Source organism: Neomonachus schauinslandi, chromosome 1 (assembly GCF_002201575.2).
Source record: "Neomonachus schauinslandi chromosome 1, ASM220157v2, whole genome shotgun sequence".
Classification (NCBI taxonomy): Eukaryota; Metazoa; Chordata; class Mammalia; order Carnivora; family Phocidae; genus Neomonachus; species Neomonachus schauinslandi.
The window spans coordinates 205876896-205894055 of record NC_058403.1 but is presented as its reverse complement, the minus strand read 5'-3'; the positions used below and the strand labels follow the sequence as shown (position 1 = coordinate 205894055).

At 50.4% G+C, this 17160-nt stretch overlaps 1 protein-coding gene across 1 annotated transcript in view; it reads left to right on the top strand.

The window, feature by feature from the left end:
• Nucleotides 1–207: 207 nt before the first annotated feature.
• MAST1 (microtubule associated serine/threonine kinase 1) overlaps nucleotides 208–17160 on the top strand; it is a 24882-nt gene continuing 7929 nt past the window's right edge. The window contains 12 exon segments of the mRNA XM_021704963.2: nucleotides 208–339; nucleotides 1917–2005; nucleotides 2509–2584; nucleotides 4554–4632; nucleotides 6499–6659; nucleotides 6861–6936; nucleotides 7109–7318; nucleotides 11085–11186; nucleotides 11269–11401; nucleotides 11481–11548; nucleotides 14554–14639; nucleotides 14729–14937. Of these exon segments, the coding sequence (XP_021560638.1) occupies nucleotides 257–339; nucleotides 1917–2005; nucleotides 2509–2584; nucleotides 4554–4632; nucleotides 6499–6659; nucleotides 6861–6936; nucleotides 7109–7318; nucleotides 11085–11186; nucleotides 11269–11401; nucleotides 11481–11548; nucleotides 14554–14639; nucleotides 14729–14937 (1372 nt within the window). The 5' untranslated portion in view covers nucleotides 208–256.

Here is a 17160-nt window from a genome sequence, read left to right as displayed (position 1 = left end):
CAGGTGAGCCTTGGGGAAAGATGCGCGGGGCTGGCCGTCCCTTCTCGAGCCCGGGTGGGGGCGCCAGGGGCGCGCGCGGGCGGGGCCTGGCGCGCTGGGGCACAGCAGCGCCCCCTCCCGGCGGGCGGCAGTGGCACGGCCCTCCCTTCCCCCGCCCTCCCCTGCCCGCTGCGGCTTCAGCCTCCGCCCCGCGCGCTCCCTCCCCGCGCTGCCGCCGCCACTGCCGCACCTGCCACCATGTCGCCGCCGCCGGGTCATGTCTGACTCTCTCTGGACCGCGCTTTCCAATTTCTCGATGCCCTCCTTCCCTGGCGGCAGTATGTTCCGCCGCACCAAGAGGTAGAACCCCATCCCTCAGACCCTGACCCGGCCCTCCCCACCAAAGCCGCCCCTCTGGCCGCTGCCGCAGGGCGGGGCCCGGGATGCTGCACCCGGTCCAGCTGCGCCAGAGGTGCCCGTGCGGCCCCTTCCTGGGGGGGGAGGGGGCTGAATTGGGGACTGTGTGGGCCGAGACTGGGGGGACTGTATGCCGGAGAGGACCGCCACGGGGCGGGGGGGGAGGAGGCTGCGCCGGGTGGGGGGTTGCGGCGCCTTTGTGTGCTGGCGCTGCGGACTCCGGCAACCCAGTGGGGGTAGGGGAAGAAGGGGAGGGTGGGGGACTTGGCACCCTCGGAACAATAGCCGCAGCCTGGCCTCCCCCCCACCCCCATGCCGCGTGTTCCTGGCCTCGCTAATATGCTCAGTCACTGTGGCGGGGAGTGAGGGGGATGGAGGGGCTGGGGGCTCCCTCTTCAGAAGCTGGGATCCTGAGGGGCAGAGGGAAAGGGGGGCTTTATCATAGCCCAAACTACCCCCCACCAAGAACACAGCCTCATACGGAAAATAGTGACACACAGCGTCACGTAGGACATGATGTCACACACATACACACACTACAGCCCCAGTGGCCCAGATACACCCTGGAGCCATCACGCATACAGTGGCCATAGGTCCGAGTCGTGCCCAGACACACAGGGACCCCCCAGCATCACACACAGACGAGTAAGCTCACAGGTACAGTGTTGTGTACACCCAGTAAGATGTCACATGCATGGTAACACACACACACACACACACACATGATTCTGGCATCTAAGATGCACACAGACACATGTATGGCAATGACATCCATGCACCCAACAATGTCACAGCACATCATATCACCTAAGCATGTCACATGCAGTGTTACATGGATGCAGAATAAATGACACAGGGAATCTTGCAGAGATAGAGAGACACAGAATCACCCATGGAAGACTCATCTAGGGAATGTCACACATGGTGGCAGGTTCAAACATGCCCAGTATCACAGGGTGTGAAACTCAGACACGATAGATGCTACACGTGGATACATGAGGTGAATGTCACATACGCAAGGGCAGGATATCACATAGACTTAGAACGCCGCACAAAGACATAGACACATGCAGCAGAAATCATACACGCATGTGGTACAGCACACAATGGCACACAGCCATGGACAAGTGGCATTACACACTGTGCCACACAGACACACAAAGGTACAGGTTGTATCACATAAGATAAACCCAACCCAGTGCTGAGCTCACACCCTGGGTGCCACATGTGCATACATACAGAGAATGTCATGCACAGCCCCAAAGACACACGTGCACTCAGTATCTCCAATGGTGTCACATGGACAGCATGTCTATTATTCCATGACTGACGCTGTGCTCACATGGTCACACATGCTGAGACCTCTGTCACCTCCTCCACTGAGCAATCCTCTGGGGGCACCTCCAAGCACCCACAGAGAGGGGACAGGTGGGGGTCTGAGATGGGAAGGTGGACGGTTGGGTTCACAAACTCACTGGGCTGTGGCCTGGCCCGGTCCCCTTGCCTCGCCTTCCGCGCAGCTGCCGCACCAGTAACCGGAAAAGCCTCATCTTGACCAGCACTTCGCCCACGCTGCCGCGACCCCACTCCCCACTGCCTGGACACCTGGGTGAGACAGGTGGTGGGTACGGACCAGACTAGAAGGGGTGTGGCCACCTGTTAGGGGCGTGGCCACAGCCTAAGGGAGGGGCCACAGGCGAAGGGTGTGTTCATGCCGCAGGACTGGGCCGAGTCTGGACAGAGGAAGAGCCGGATTGGGCAAAGGGCGGGACCATCCTTGTGTGGCCTTGGTCAGTCGGCTGAGGGACAGGCATTGGTGGGCAGAGGCTCAGATAGAGCTAGATTGAAAAGAGGATGGGGCTGAAGGGAGGAACCATACCTGAGGAGCGGGGCCATCTCTGATGAAGACAGAACCGGCCTGGAGGGGGGCTGGGCTGACTCGGTAACTTAGGGAGGCGCGGCCACAGCTAAGGGGCCGTGGTCAACTCATACGTGGGTGTGGCTAGACTAAAGCGGGGAGGAGCTGGTGTTTGCAACCCTCTTTGAGGATTGGAAGGCCTGGTGGGATTGCCTCCCACGCCAAGCCTTAAAATCACCCTCTTTCCGCCACAGGTAGCAGTCCCCTGGACAGCCCCCGCAACTTCTCCCCCAACACCCCCGCCCACTTCTCGTTTGCCTCCTCCCGAAGGTGAGTCCTTCTCTCCAGGGCCCTAGAACCCTGGCCGGACCCTCCCGACCCACCGTCTGGGCCACCATCTGTTCCCCTCCTAATTGCACCTGAGCCAGGGCCCGAGGGACGCGCAGAGTGCCCCAACGTCCCAGCGGGAATAAGTGCCTGGCCTTAGGGGCGGGGTCTATGAGAAGGCGGGGCCAACCTCCTATCAGGAATCAGAGGAGGAGTGGGACTTCCTTTGCCTTGGAGCGACAGCGCCTGCGCCCTGAGCCCAGGGTCTCAGTCTCCCTAGCCTCTAGTTCCTGGCCGGGCGTTTCCATAGCAACAGGACAGGGAGCGGAGATGAGGTGCGCAAGCGCAGACTTCATGCTGCCCACCGAGGGTCTCTTGATCTCCAACAAGAGGAAGGGCACCTGGGGCTATTTCTCGAGGGCCCAAGAGGAGGAATTTCAGGTGTCCCTACTGGGGTCTTTGGGGGTTTCTGGAGTGTCGCTAATGAATTTCCTCGGGCTTTTGGCGAAATTGGGGGAGGCAAAAAGATTCCTCCAATGTGTTTTGGAGAAACTTCTGGGAGTCACCAGGATGTTTGCGCGGGTCTCTTTTTCTTTAAACTTTATTCATTCTAAAAACGTTGTCTGAACACGTGCTGTGATCTGGGAATTGAGCATAACAGGTGAATGACACCCCGTCTCTATCTTCGGAGTTAAGTTGGGGTGGCATACCAGAAAACCTGGATCACCGCAAAGGCTGGTGAAGGCTGTCGTGTGGGACTCACACGGGACTGTGGGGACAGAGGATGGCTCCCTGGGGTGGGTGGGGAAGACCCTCTTGGCTGTGGAATTCAGCTGAGGGCAACAGGGAGCCAGAAGATGGCTCTAAGATTGGGCTTGATGCAGTTGCCTGGGCTGGGAGGGCACTGCCTGGAGGGAGGAATGAGGGACGAGTCTCGTGCACGGGAGTGTGTGTCCCTGTGATGTGCGGTCTGTGTGCTGATGTGGATGTGCGAGTATGAGTTTGTGAGACTATGAAAATGTGAGGCAGCCCGTGCCTACACATGTGTCCATAGGGGTGTGCAGCAGTGTGCGAATGTGAACATGTGTGAGTGTGTACGTGTACATTTGTAAATGTGTGTGAATATGTGAGGGAGCATGCCCTTCCAGGAATGTCTCCATGTGAGTGTGCAATCTGGTGGGAGTGTGAATGAATGTGTGGCTGTGTGGGAGTTCGAATGTGTGACTGAGTGCGTGAGGGTTCTTAAATGTGTCTGTGTGAATGTGGAAGGGTAGAAAGTGTGTGGGGGAGTGTGCGTCTTTGTGTCAGAGGGTGAATACTGGGTCTCTAAGTGTATGTGTTTATATGTGAGTGTATATCTGGTTTTGCATGTGTGTGGGTGTTAGTGTAGGAAAGTGTGATATTTGGATCCACGTAGGGGACAGTGAGTGTGTGTGAGTGTGTTGAGGAGTCATGTGTGAATGTGTGTGACTGTCAGTGTGTGAATTTGACCACACTAGTCGCAACAACACTAGTGGGTGTGGACATGAGAGTGATCATGTCTGTGTGTGTGTGTGTGTGTGTATGTTTGAGGGAGGGGCTTTCTTCTCTGAAAAGACTCAAGTGGTCTCACTCTGAGCGCTTTCTCATTGGGGGCAACTATTGGGACTCCTCTGGATTGATTTCCCTGAGTGGGCTTTTTCTGGTCCTCCTCGGGGTTCGCTTTGGAGGCTTGTTTGATGTGAGGATGACAGGAAAGGAGGATCATCGTAAGGAGCAGAGGAGACTGATCTTCGCTCCAGGTCCCTGGTGCCTGGCTGCAAGACTTCCTTTTTACCCCCTTGGCTCTGAGGGCCTTTTGGAATCTCAGGCAGAGCACAGATATATCCCCGCATCCCTTACCCTGGGGGTGGCCAATGGCTTCTATCACACCCTGAGGAGTGGGGGGGTCAGTGGGGCCTTGCAGCCTCTGAACATCTTGGCTGGGTTCCAGGGCGGACGGACGCCGTTGGTCTCTGGCTTCGCTTCCTTCGTCTGGCTATGGCACCAACACACCCAGCTCCACCGTCTCGGTGAGTTGGCAGGTGGGCGAGTGGGTGGGAGCTTCAGGGAAGCCCTGCAACCTGAAGGCCCACACCCAGGCCAGTGGTCAGGCTGACCTTAAGGAGAGTTTGGGGTTTTTCTTGTTTTCCAAGATGTCACCCGTCCATCTATTGGCAAGTTACAGGTCCCCTCGAAAGCCCTGTTCTCCACCCTCAACATATCTTCTTGGGGGTCCTACTCATCACTGACTTATTTTACAGATAAAGATATTAAGGCTCATGTGTTGAGCCACTTGCCCAAGGGGCTCAGCTGGCCAAGGTCAGCACACCCTTCACCCAGAACACATTTGCTCCACCCCTGCAACACCCAAAGTCTCTCTCTCTCCATCTGCTCCCTTTTCTACCTGTGTTTCTGGTTCACTCATCCATCCATTGGTATGATGTTCAGTAGACGTTTATGTGACTGTCATATGGTGGGTGGGCTCTATAAGCTGGGCCAGGATCCAAGGACTGATGAAGCCCTCATGAGGGGAGACAGAGCAGTAAGAAGATATTTGCAACACGGGGTGGTGGGAGCTGTTATGGGAGTAGCACCAGACGAGGTGATAGCAATATAGGGGGGACCTGATTCAGCTGGGGGGAGGGTCAAGGAAGGCTTCCTGGAAGACGTGGAATTGAAGCCAAGACAAAGGAGCAGCAGGAGTTTGGCAGGTGGAAGAAGGAAAGGAAGGGTGTTTCAGGAAGGGGACGAGGGAACAGCATGTGTAAACTCCCAGAGGCAACAGACAACTTGTTGCCTTTGGAAAGCTGAAGATAGCTTTGAGTGGCTGGAGCTTTGGGTTGGAAGTGGAGGAACGGGGGTGAGGCAGGCAGCACCCTTGGTCATACTGGGGCTTCTCAGCCAGGGCAGGGAAGTAGATCTTATTCTAAATGTGGTGGGAAGCCACACAAAGTCTTTTTTGCTTTATATTAAATTATACTAAAATTGCAGCCTGAAATATTTGAAATTGTGGTTCTGTAGGTCATAGGTTATGTGCATTGAAAAAATTATTTTAATAGACTCTGATGGGATGGGGAGCGAGTGATGTAATGTTTCAAAGGATCCTTCTGCCTGCAGAATCCAGTGGATATCCTTGTTTTCTCCACTGATATCTGTGGGTCTGTGTTTGTGCATGTTAGGTCCTGACTAGGGACCAAGCAGAACCAAGATCTTACCATCAAGGAGCAGACAGCAATAAAAATTAGTAGTAAAGATATAGTAAGTCAGGAGATAAATATGGCAAGAAGAAACAAGATAGGACAGGGATAGGGAATGATGGATGTGTATTCAGAGGGATGAATGTCACCCAGAGGGGTGACATTTAAGCAAAGATGTGAAGGGGGAATGATCAGTAGTGGATATGCTCCAGACAGAGGGAACAGTCAGTGCAAAGGCCCCGAGGCAGGGGTGTGTGTGGCTTGTTCAAAGACCATCAAGGAGGACTGTGCAGCTGGAGCAGAGTAAATGATGGGGAGAGTGGGAGGAGGTGACGGCAGAGAGATAGGACCTAATCTTGCAAGATGTTGTGGGTCTTGGGAAGGACTTCAGGGTCCACCCTGAGTAAGGTGGGAGCCATGGAGGGTTCTGAACAGAGGAGGGATGTGACTTGACTCAGGTTTTAAACAGGCTCCCACTGGCCACATCTGTGTGAGTGTCACAGTTCTCATCCGTGTCTGTCCCTGTCCCCCTGTCTGTCTCCAGGAGTCCCAACCTGGACCCTGGGATCCAAGGATCATAAACCAGGTCCTGATCCCGACCCTGCCCAGTGGCCCATCAGCCCCAGGAGTCCCAGCCCAGGGTCGCGAGATGTGGGGGGACCGCGGTGGCTCTGACCCCGGCCCCGCTCCTCCCCGCAGTCTTCCTGCTCCTCCCAGGAGCGCCTGCACCAGCTGCCCTACCAGCCTACCGTGGATGAGCTCCACTTCCTCTCCAAACACTTTGGCAGCACCGAGAGCATCACTGACGAGGATGGTGGCCGCCGCTCTCCTGCCGTGCGGCCTCGCTCGCGGAGCCTCAGGTGGGCAGACACCCCCCCCCCACACCCACCCAAGCTGATGATCTGGGGGTCTGTGTACTGCGAGACCCCTGTCCGCGTGATTAAACGAGTTGCAACACAATGGGTGAAGTTTTACCGGGGTTGGGGGGCGTGGGGAGGAATCTGGTGCCTGGCTGTTTTCGGAGGCAGGGGGCTGGACAGGATGGGCTTCTCTCCCCGCAGCCCCGGGCGCTCCCCCTCTTCCTACGACAACGAGATCGTGATGATGAACCATGTCTACAAGGAGAGGTTCCCGAAGGTGAGGCGGGGCGGGGGGCGGCCGCTGGGAGGCCGGGCGGCGGGAGCACTCGCTCGCCTTAGCTCCGCGCGCCCCCTGGTGGCCGGCGCGCGCAGCGCAGGCTCCTGGTGGCCACTGCCTCCAGGCGCAGCCCCGCGCCGGCACCCCCGCCCCGCCTCTGTCCCTCCCGCAGGCCACCGCGCAGATGGAGGAGAAGCTGCGCGATTTCGCCCGCGCCTACGAACCTGACAGCGTGCTGCCGCTGGCCGACGGCGTGCTCAGCTTCATCCACCACCAGATCATCGAGCTGGCCCGGGACTGCCTGACCAAGTCTCGAGACGGCCTCATCACCACCGTCTACTTCTACGAATTGCAGGAGAACCTGGAGAAGCTGCTGCAGGACGTGAGTGCACGGGAGGCTGGCCTCATTCGTGCCCGATGCCTTCCTTCACCCCACTTCCATTCAGAGGGCGCCTACCGCGTGCCAGGCGCCGGCGTGGAGCTGAGATTCCAGGGGTGGACAAGAAAGACGTGCTCCCTAAGAGAAGGCCGTGGTCTTCGGCTAGGTCTGATGGGGGCGGCAAGAATTTAACCTCCCTCACCTCTTTCAGGTCTTTACTCTAAGGTGGCCTCTAGACCCCCTTATTTAAAATGTAAACCTCTGCTCAAACTCACCACCCACTGTCTCTTTAGTTTTCTCCTCAGCACTTAGCACCATCCAGCATGATGTTTTTTTTTTTTTTTTTTTTTTTTTTTTTTTTTGTCTCCCTTACTGAAATTATGAAGCAACTGCTGTGTGCTGGGGTACTGGGAACCCAGCAGTGAACAAACCAGAGAAATATTCCTGCCCTCTTGGGGCTGATACTCTTTTTTTTTAAGATTTTGTGTATTTATTTGAGAAAGAGAGGGAGAGTGCAAGTGAGAGAGAGCACAGGGGAGGGGCAGAGGGGGAGGGAGAGAGAGAGAATCTCAAGCCGACTCCCCGCTGAGCAGGGATCATGACCTGAGATCATGACCTGAGCTGAAATCAAGAGTCTGACACTTAACCAACTGAACCACTCAGGCGCCCCTCTTTTTTTTTTTTTTTTAAAGATTTTATTTATTTGACAGAGAGAGACACAGTGAGAGGAGGGAACACAAGCAGGGGGAGTGGGAGAGGGAGAAGCAGGCTTTCCGCTGAGCAGGGAGCCCGTCGCGGGGCTTGATCCCAGGACCCTGAGATTATGACCTGAGCCGGAGGCAGACGCTTATCTGACTGAGCCACCCAGGCGCCCTTTTTTTTTTTTTTTTAAGATTTTTATTTATTTTTGACAGAAAGAGTGTACAAGCAGGTGGAGCAGCAGGCAGAGGGAGAGGGAGAAGCAGATTCCCCACTGAGCGGGGAGCTGGCAGGGGTTTGATCTCATGAGGCAGAGATCATGACCTGAACCGAAATGAAATCAAGAGTCCAACGCTTAACTGACTAAACCATCGAGGCGCCCCCTTGGGGCTGATATTCTAATGTGGGAGGTGGATAGGAAACATGGAAACAGACAAATCAAGGAATTCCTTGATTTCAGCTGATGCTTAGGGCTAGGAAGCAAATAGAACAGGGCAACCTGACAGAGTGTCAGGGGCTGCCTTGTAATGTCCAGGAGGCCTCCCCGGAGGAGGTGACATAGAAATTGGGGCAAGAATAATGAGGAAATGACAGTTATGAGAAATGCTGGGGGAAATGTGTGCTGAGCAGGGTGAAGAGCCAGACGTGAGAATCGAGTCTGGGAAATTCCAGGAGCACAGAAGCCAAGTGAAATGAAGTTGGATAAGGACACAAGGACCAAAATGCAGAGCTTTGGGCTGTAGGCCCCCACTCACACCTGAAGGGCAGTACATTGGTATCATTATGGGCTTTAGCATCAGATCTGGTTTGAGTCTAGATTCTGCCACTAGGTTCATAGGATTTGAGGGCACAGACTCCAAATGGCCTAGATTCATATCTAGCTCATCACTTACTGTGCAGCCTTTGCCAAGTTACTTAACCTCTCTGCGCCTCAGTCCTTCTGCTATAAGAAGGGAATTTGCTCATTCATTAACTCCACAAATATTCATCAAGCACCTATTTGGGCCTCCCACTGCCCTAGAAGCTGGAGAATTACCTAGAAATAAAACAAACAAAAGTCCCTGCCCTCAGGAAGCTGACATTCTAATAGGAAGAGTCAGAAGATAAATAATAGGCATCAGGACTGGGACTAGGATGAGGCAAGTGATTCACCCCCCAAAAAACATTAATTATTGAAAAAATTAAAAAGTAGGTGTATTAAAACTTAACATTATTTTAAGTATTTTTCAAAAAAATTTTTAAAGATTTTTTATTTATTTATTTGACGAGAGAGCACAAGTAGGGGGAGCAGCTGAGGGAGAGGGAGAAGCAGGCTCCCTGCTGAGCAGGGAGCCCAATGTGGAGCTGGATCCCAGGACCCTGAGATCATGACCTGAGCTGAAAGTAGATGCTTAACGACTTGAGCCACCCAGGTGCCCCAAGTATTTTATTTATAATCAAACTAGAATTTGTTAGAATTTTACTTTCCTGCTTTTAATGAAAACAAACTCATCAATAATATTTTCATTAAAACTGTTAATCACTGAGGGGCTCCTTGGTGGCTCTGTTGGTTAAGTGTAAAACTCTTGATTTCAGCTCAGGTCATGATCTCAGGGTCATGGGATCGAGCCCGGCACAGGGCTCCATATTCAGTGCAGAGTCTACTTGAGATTCTCTCTCCCGCTCCCTCTCCCCCCCTCTCCCCCTCAAATAAATAAATCCAATTTAAAAAAATCATTGAGAAACCATGTATAGATTGCCACACACTATTCCTTTTGCTTCAAGCTCCAATATGGCTTGGCACTACCCTACTGGATCCTATCCTTATTTAAATTTTGTTATTTTGCTTATCATAGATCTTTTGCATTATTTTTTCAAATACTGCATTAAAATATCAGTTATCTTGAAGACTGAGATTTTTGGCATCAAGGTGAATGTCTCATTGCCTCACCCTGGTCTTGGCCCTGAGAGGCATGATAGAGAAATTTATATATGGCTTTTTAGAAGGGGCTTCATGGGGTAGAAAACAGGAGAAGTAGAGTAGGGTAATAGCGATTGAGGATGCAGTCAGGAGGTGGGGTGTGGGTGTGATTTTTAGAGTCGGGTGGTGGGGTCAGGGGAGGCCTCCATGAGGAGGTGACAATGGAGCAGAGACCGAAGGAGCAGAAGTAGGGAGCTGCCCAGGGACTGGAGAGGAGAGAATGCCAGGCAGAGGGATTCTAACTTGGCCTGGAATATAGGGTTGTTTTGAAGATGAACTGAATGAGTGAAGGTTTTAGGACAGCGCTGCCTATGATCATCATCATCATTTTTTTTTAAAGATTTATTTATTTAGGGATGCCTGGGTGGCTCATTCAGTTAAGTGTCTGCCTTTGGCTCAGGTCATGGTCCTGGGGTCCTGGGATCAAGTCCCACTTTGGGCTATTTGCTCAGTGGGGAGCCTGCTTCTCCCTCTGCATGCCGCTCCCCCTGCTTGTGCGCTCTCTCTCTCCCTCTGACAAATAAATAAAGTCTTTTTTTTTTTTTTAAAGATTTTATTTATTTATTTGACAGAGAGAGACACAGTGAGAGAGGGAACACAAGCAGGGGGAGTGGGAGAGGGAGAAGCAGGCTTCCCTCCAAACAAGGAGCCCGATGCGGGGCTCGATCCCAGGACCCTGGGATCATGACTTGAGCCGAAGGCAGACGCTTAACGACTGAGCCACCCAGGCGCCCCAAATAAATAAAGTCTTAAAAAAAAGATTTATTTATTTATTTGAGAGAGGTAGAGAGAGAGCGTGCGCACGTGAGTGGGGGGAGGGGCAGAGGAAGAGAATCCTCCAGCTGACTCTGCCCTGGGCATGGAGCCCATCATGGGGCTCCATCTCAAGACTCATGAGATCAGGACCTGAGCCCAAACCAAGAGTCCGATGCTCAGCCAACTGGGCCACCCAGGCGCCCCCATCATCATAATTTTTACCGTGTGGCCTTGGCCTTAGTTTTCTCACTCATAAAATGGGACAACAGCAGCAGTGTGTGGGGTTGGGAGAGGGGCCTGGCTAAAGCAGAGCACCTGTGAACCACCCCCCCACCACTGTGCCCGCCACCCCAGGCCTATGAACGCTCCGAGAGCTTGGAAGTAGCCTTCGTCACTCAGCTGGTCAAAAAGCTGCTCATTATCATCTCGCGCCCCGCGAGGCTGCTGGAGTGTCTGGTGAGGGGGCTGGGCATGGGCAGGGGGGAGGGTTGGGGGGCGGTCTTGGACCCGCTGCCAGCCCGTCCTTGCCCTGCCTTAGGAATTCAACCCCGAGGAGTTCTACCACCTGCTGGAGGCGGCGGAGGGCCACGCCAAGGAGGGCCACCTTGTCAAGACCGACATCCCCCGCTACATCATCCGCCAGCTGGGCCTCACCCGTGACCCCTTTCCAGGTGCCAGCTGGTGGGCGCAGGGGGCTGTGGGTGGACCCGCCCGGACCCCTGCCTCTGCTCACTTTCAGTCCCTTCCTAGATGTGGTGCACCTGGAGGAACAGGACAGCGGTGGCTCCAACACGCCTGAGCAGGACGACCTGTCTGAGGTAAGGCCAGGAGGGCCAGCGGTCAGCACTCTGGTTCTGGCCGGGACTCTTGGTTCCCGCTAGGAGCCTCAGTTTCCCCATCTGAGAAATGGGCTAATAATAACAGCTGTTCCTCCATGGGCTTTTTTCTTTTCATGGTAAAATACACATAATACACACCCATGTACGCATGGTACATAAAATGTGCCATTTTAACTATTTTAAAACATTTTTAAAAAGATTTTTTATTTATTCGAGAGTGCGAGAGAGAGGTGGAGATAGAAGCAGAAGGAGAGGGACAAGCAGGCTTGGTGTTGAGTATGGAGCCCCACATGGGGCTTGATCTCATCACCCTGAGATCATGACCTGAGCTGAAACCAAGAGTTGGATGCTTAACAGACTGAGCCACCCAGGCACCCCCATTTTAACCATTTTTAAATAAACAATTCATTGGGTTTTAGTACATTCACAATGTTGTGTGGCCATCACCTCTCTCTAGTTCTGGAACATTTTCATTACCCCCAAAAGGAAACCATGTCCCCATTAAGCAGTTTCTCCCCATTCCCCCTCCCCCCACCAGCCCCTGGCAACCACTAATCTGCATTCTGACTCTATAGATTTGCCTATTCTGGATATTTCATATAAATTTCATATTTCACAGAAATGTATATTTCCTATACATTTCATATAAATTCACTTTCACTCTGTGGCCTTTTGCATCTGGCATAACATTTTCAAGGTTCATCCATATTGTAACATGAAATCAGTGCTTCATTCCTTTTTATGGCTGAATAATATTCCGTTATAGGGATCCACCATATTTGTTTGTCCATTGTCCGTGGATGGATATTTGGGTTGTTTCTATCTTTTGGTTGTATGAATAGTGCTGCTATGAACATTTGTGTACAAGTGTTTGGACAACTGTTTCAGCTCTTTTGAGTATATACCCAGGAGCAGAATTGCTGGTCATATGGTAATTGTGGGGAGCCCTGCATGGGGTTTTGAGTAGGCTGGATGTCTCTCTGTGTTAACAGCTCAGCATAGTGAAAATTGCCATAATCCCACCTCTAAGCCAGCCACACTTTGACAGATGTCCCCATGTCACATACTGGCCACACATGTGTTTTTGCTGAACTGTGCAGTGTTTTTTAAAAATTTGAAGCAAAATATAGAAAGGAGATGATTTTGACTCAAAATCTGAGTGTGGGCCTTCTTTTGAAAAATCAGAGGTTCTAGGGGCACCTGGGTGGCTCAGTCGTTGGGCGTCTGCCTTCGGCTCAGGTCATGATCCCAGAGTCCTGGGATCGAGCCCCGCATCGGGCTCCCTGCTCGGCGGGAAGCCTGCTTCTCCCTCTCCCACTCCCCCTGCTTGTGTTCCCTCTCTCGCTGTGTCTCTATCAAATAAATAAAATCTTTAAAAAAAAAAGAAAAAGAAAAATCAGAGGTTCTAATAACATGGTTGTGGAGCCAGCTGGCACTAAGTGGGGGCTGGCTTGTGATAAGGGGTACCTGCCTCCCAGTCACCCATGGCCCCCACCTATCCTGCCTGGCCCCTGAAGGCATTTGAACTTGTAACACCCTTTGTTTCAAACTCTATCTATGAATTCTCACACATATACAAACACATCTTTCCTTTATATATATATTTAACAGAATCTCACTACCCATGCCATTTGTTTAATTTTTTGAATAGGTAATGGAATGACATCACTCAAAACTCTAAAACACTAAAAAGGTATTTATCTTTAATTGTTGTTTGTAGGATTCTACCTATTCCATTCAATCAAACTTGTTGAGTGATTCAAATCTTCCATCTCCCTATTCTTTTTTTTTTTTTCCTGATTAATCTAATAGTTTCTGAGAAATATGTGTTAGATCCTGGTTTTCAGCAGTTTCTTCCTGCAAGTCTATCAATTTTTTGTGTCAGATGTTTTTAGGCTACATTCTGAGGAGCATACACATTTAATATTTTTATATCACACATTCTTGTGTAATGTTTATGGAATGAATCTCTTCATCCTAAAGAAAAATAAACATAATTTTCAAAAAAGGTATACAGTGAAATATCCTATACCCACCCTTGTCCCCCACTGAGCTATATCCCCCCAAATATTATTAGTATATGTGCTACTGAGCACCCCCCAAATATGATTAGATAGCTAGCTCTATTTTGCCACAAAAACATACAGTACATATTGTTCCTTGCTTCCCCTCCCACCCACTTAATAAAATACTTTGGAGGGCCTTCTGAATAAATGTACTGAGAGATTCCTCACTCTTTTTAACAGTGGCACAATATTCCTTTACACAGATACTCCTCATGTGTTTATTTAACCAATTTCCTATAGATGAACATATGAGCTGTTTCCAGTGTTGCAATGGGCAAGATAATACATTTGTCATTTTTCACATGCAAATCTGTAGCATTAATTCAAAAATGAAATTACTGGATCAACGGGAACATGCATTTGGAATTCTTTTATATGCCAAAGTACCTGCCATGGGGGTTGTACCAATTCACACTCCAAATAGCAAGGTATAAAAGTACCTGTTCCTCCACAGCTTTACTCAGAGTGTGTCAGCCTTTTGGATTTTTTTGCCAATCTGCTAGGTGAAAAATTATATCTTGGGGTAGTTTTAATTTGCTCTTCTGCCACCATATATGAGGTTCAGCATCTTTTCATAGGCAATACATGAACAATTGAAGAGAAAATATAAGCAAGATACATGAACTATGAACTATCTTGCCTATATTTTCTCTTCAGTTGTTAGGCTTTTTGTTATTGATTTCTGGAAGTTCTTTGTATATTAAGGTGATTATTTTGTAGGCTTCTTTCCTAATGGAAAAAAGTTAGGAATATGGTTTCAGAGTCAGACAGTATGGTTCAAGTCCTGACTTTGTTACTCCTTTACTGTGGCACTTGGGTGAAGGATCCATCCACCCCCTCAGATTCCTCATATGTCAATGGAATAATAAGAGTTCCAATTTTATGATGGTGGTGGTCGTCTCCATTTATCCCCTGCAGGGCCGCAGCACCACCACCAAGGCTAAGAAACCACCTGGAGAGAATGACTTCGAGACCATCAAGCTCATAAGCAATGGTGCCTACGGGTGAGCCACCCGGGGCTCTGGCGGGGGGAGGGTGGCGGAGGCCGGGTGTCTCGGAGGTGATGGCCGGTCCTCGCTCTCTCCCCCTGCAGCGCTGTCTACCTTGTGCGGCACCGCGACACGAGACAGCGCTTTGCAATGAAGAAGATCAACAAACAGAACCTGATCTTGCGCAACCAGATCCAGCAGGCCTTCGTGGAGCGTGATATACTCACCTTTGCCGAGAACCCCTTTGTGGTTGGCATGTTCTGCTCCTTCGAGACCCGGCGCCACCTCTGCATGGTCATGGAATACGTGGAAGGTGTGGCTGCCTGCAGGATCGCAGGGAAGATGGGGGGATGCATGCTGGTCATGGTTGCTCAGCGGCCTGTCTGAGCCCTAGTCACCATATTGACTATCCACCTGTACGTTTATCTACCTATTTATTCAGTCATTGATTATCCATCTCATCTGTTTATAACCTAGCCATCTATTGGTTTATCTGTTTTCATTTCATTCAATATAGAACATCCATCCAATTACCCATCCATCCTCCATATATTCATTTGCTAATCCATCAGTTTTTCCATCCATCCATGTACCATCTCTTCTTCCATTCATCCTTCCTGTCCAGCCATCCATCCATTCTGTCCATCCATCCATCCTGCCCATCGATCCATCCATCCTGCCCATCCATCCATCCATCCCATCCATCAATCCATCCCATTCATCCATCCATCCTATCCATCCATTAATCCATCCACCCATCCATCCTGTCCATCCTTCCATCCACCCACACATCCATCCATCCATCCATCCATCCATCCATCCATCCATCCCATCCATCCATCCAGTCATTTGATTATCATCCCTTTGTTCATTCATATTATCTGTTACCCATTATACATCTATTTTTAAAAATTAATAGACTTTATTTTTTAAAGTATTTTAGATTTACTGAAAAATTGACTGGAAAGTACATTGAGTTCCCATATACCCCCTTTCCTCACAGTTGCCTCTACTCTTCACATGTTGTGTTTGTGTGACACATTTGTTATAATTGAACCAATATGGATACATGATTATTAACTGAAGTCCCTATAGTAGAGTTCGCTCTTTGCCTTGCACATCTATTTTCATCTATCCATCTTTTTATATATCTAGCCATTCAGTCACCCATTCATTTATTCACCCACCTACTCACCACTCATCCATCCATCAATACCTATGTATCTATTTATTAATCCATCATCCACCCATCTATTTACTATCATATTTTTATTCCTCCATCCACAACTCTATTCTAGCAGCCTCTCATCCTATCTGGCTATCTCCTTCCATTCGTCCACATTTTTTTTTTTAAGATTTTATTTATTTATTTGAGAGAGAGAATGAGAGAGCACATGAGAGGGGGGAGGGTCAGAGGGAGAAGCAGACTCCCTGCTGAGCAGGGAGCCCGATGCAGGACTCGATCCCGGGACTCCAGGATCATGACCTGAGCCGAAGGCAGTCGCCTAACCGACTGAGCCACCCAGGTGCCCCATTCGTCCACATTTTGTCCATCAGTTTATACATCCATCTACTTGATATCTGTCCATCCAGCCACCAATGTATATTTTTTTCATCTGTTTATCCACCCATCGATGCTTATATTCACGCAAATATTAATTCATCCATTGCCCCAAACACACATACTGTGGTTATTAGGACACACATGGTCTCATGGAGCCACACTATGCTGCCCCCAAGCCTTTAGTCCACCACCCATTCACTCAACAGATGTCCCCTCATGGTTTTCCTCATGCCACATGCCGCTGACGGCACAGTGGGGACCCAGATGGACACACCTCTGCCTTGTGGAGGTTACATTCTGGTCTGTGTAGCCAGACAATAAACAAGCCAAAGGAGAGCAGGTGATTTCATATATGAGGATGGCATCAAGGACTGTAATGGAGAGGAATCCCAAGCACAAAGTCTCTTAAGTGAGAAGGTGTCTGGATTTGGAGGAGCAGTGAGGAGGCCAATAAAGCTGGAGCCAAGCGAGCAAGCCAGGGGGAGAGTGAGGGGAGATGAGGTTGGAGAGGTGATGGGGCTGAGCATGCAGAGCTTAGCAGAGCCCCGAATGGCATTGGATTTCACTCCGGTGCAACAGACATCAGCTATAAGGAAGGTTTTAAGCAGAGCTGATATGATCTGATTTATATTTTGAGAATATCCATTTAGCTGCTGCAGTGAGGGCAGAAGCAAGGAGATCAAGATGGAGGTGACAGCACACGTTTAAGGTCATGTGCCTCCTGAGTGTGGCCCAGCCCCAAAGTCTCATTTGGAAGTCAATCCAGCTTGGTTCTCATCATAAGTGTGTGTCAGGATTACCTAGGGTTGTGGCCAAATGCGGATTCCTGAGCCCCACCCTCAGGGAGTCAGTCTGATTTGTCAGTTTCTGATGCTGAGCTAAATCTGGCTCAAGCTGAAAGAAAAAGAAAGAAAGAAAGAAAAAGAAAGAAAGAAAGAAAGAAAGAAAGAAAGAAAGAAAGAAAGAAAGAAA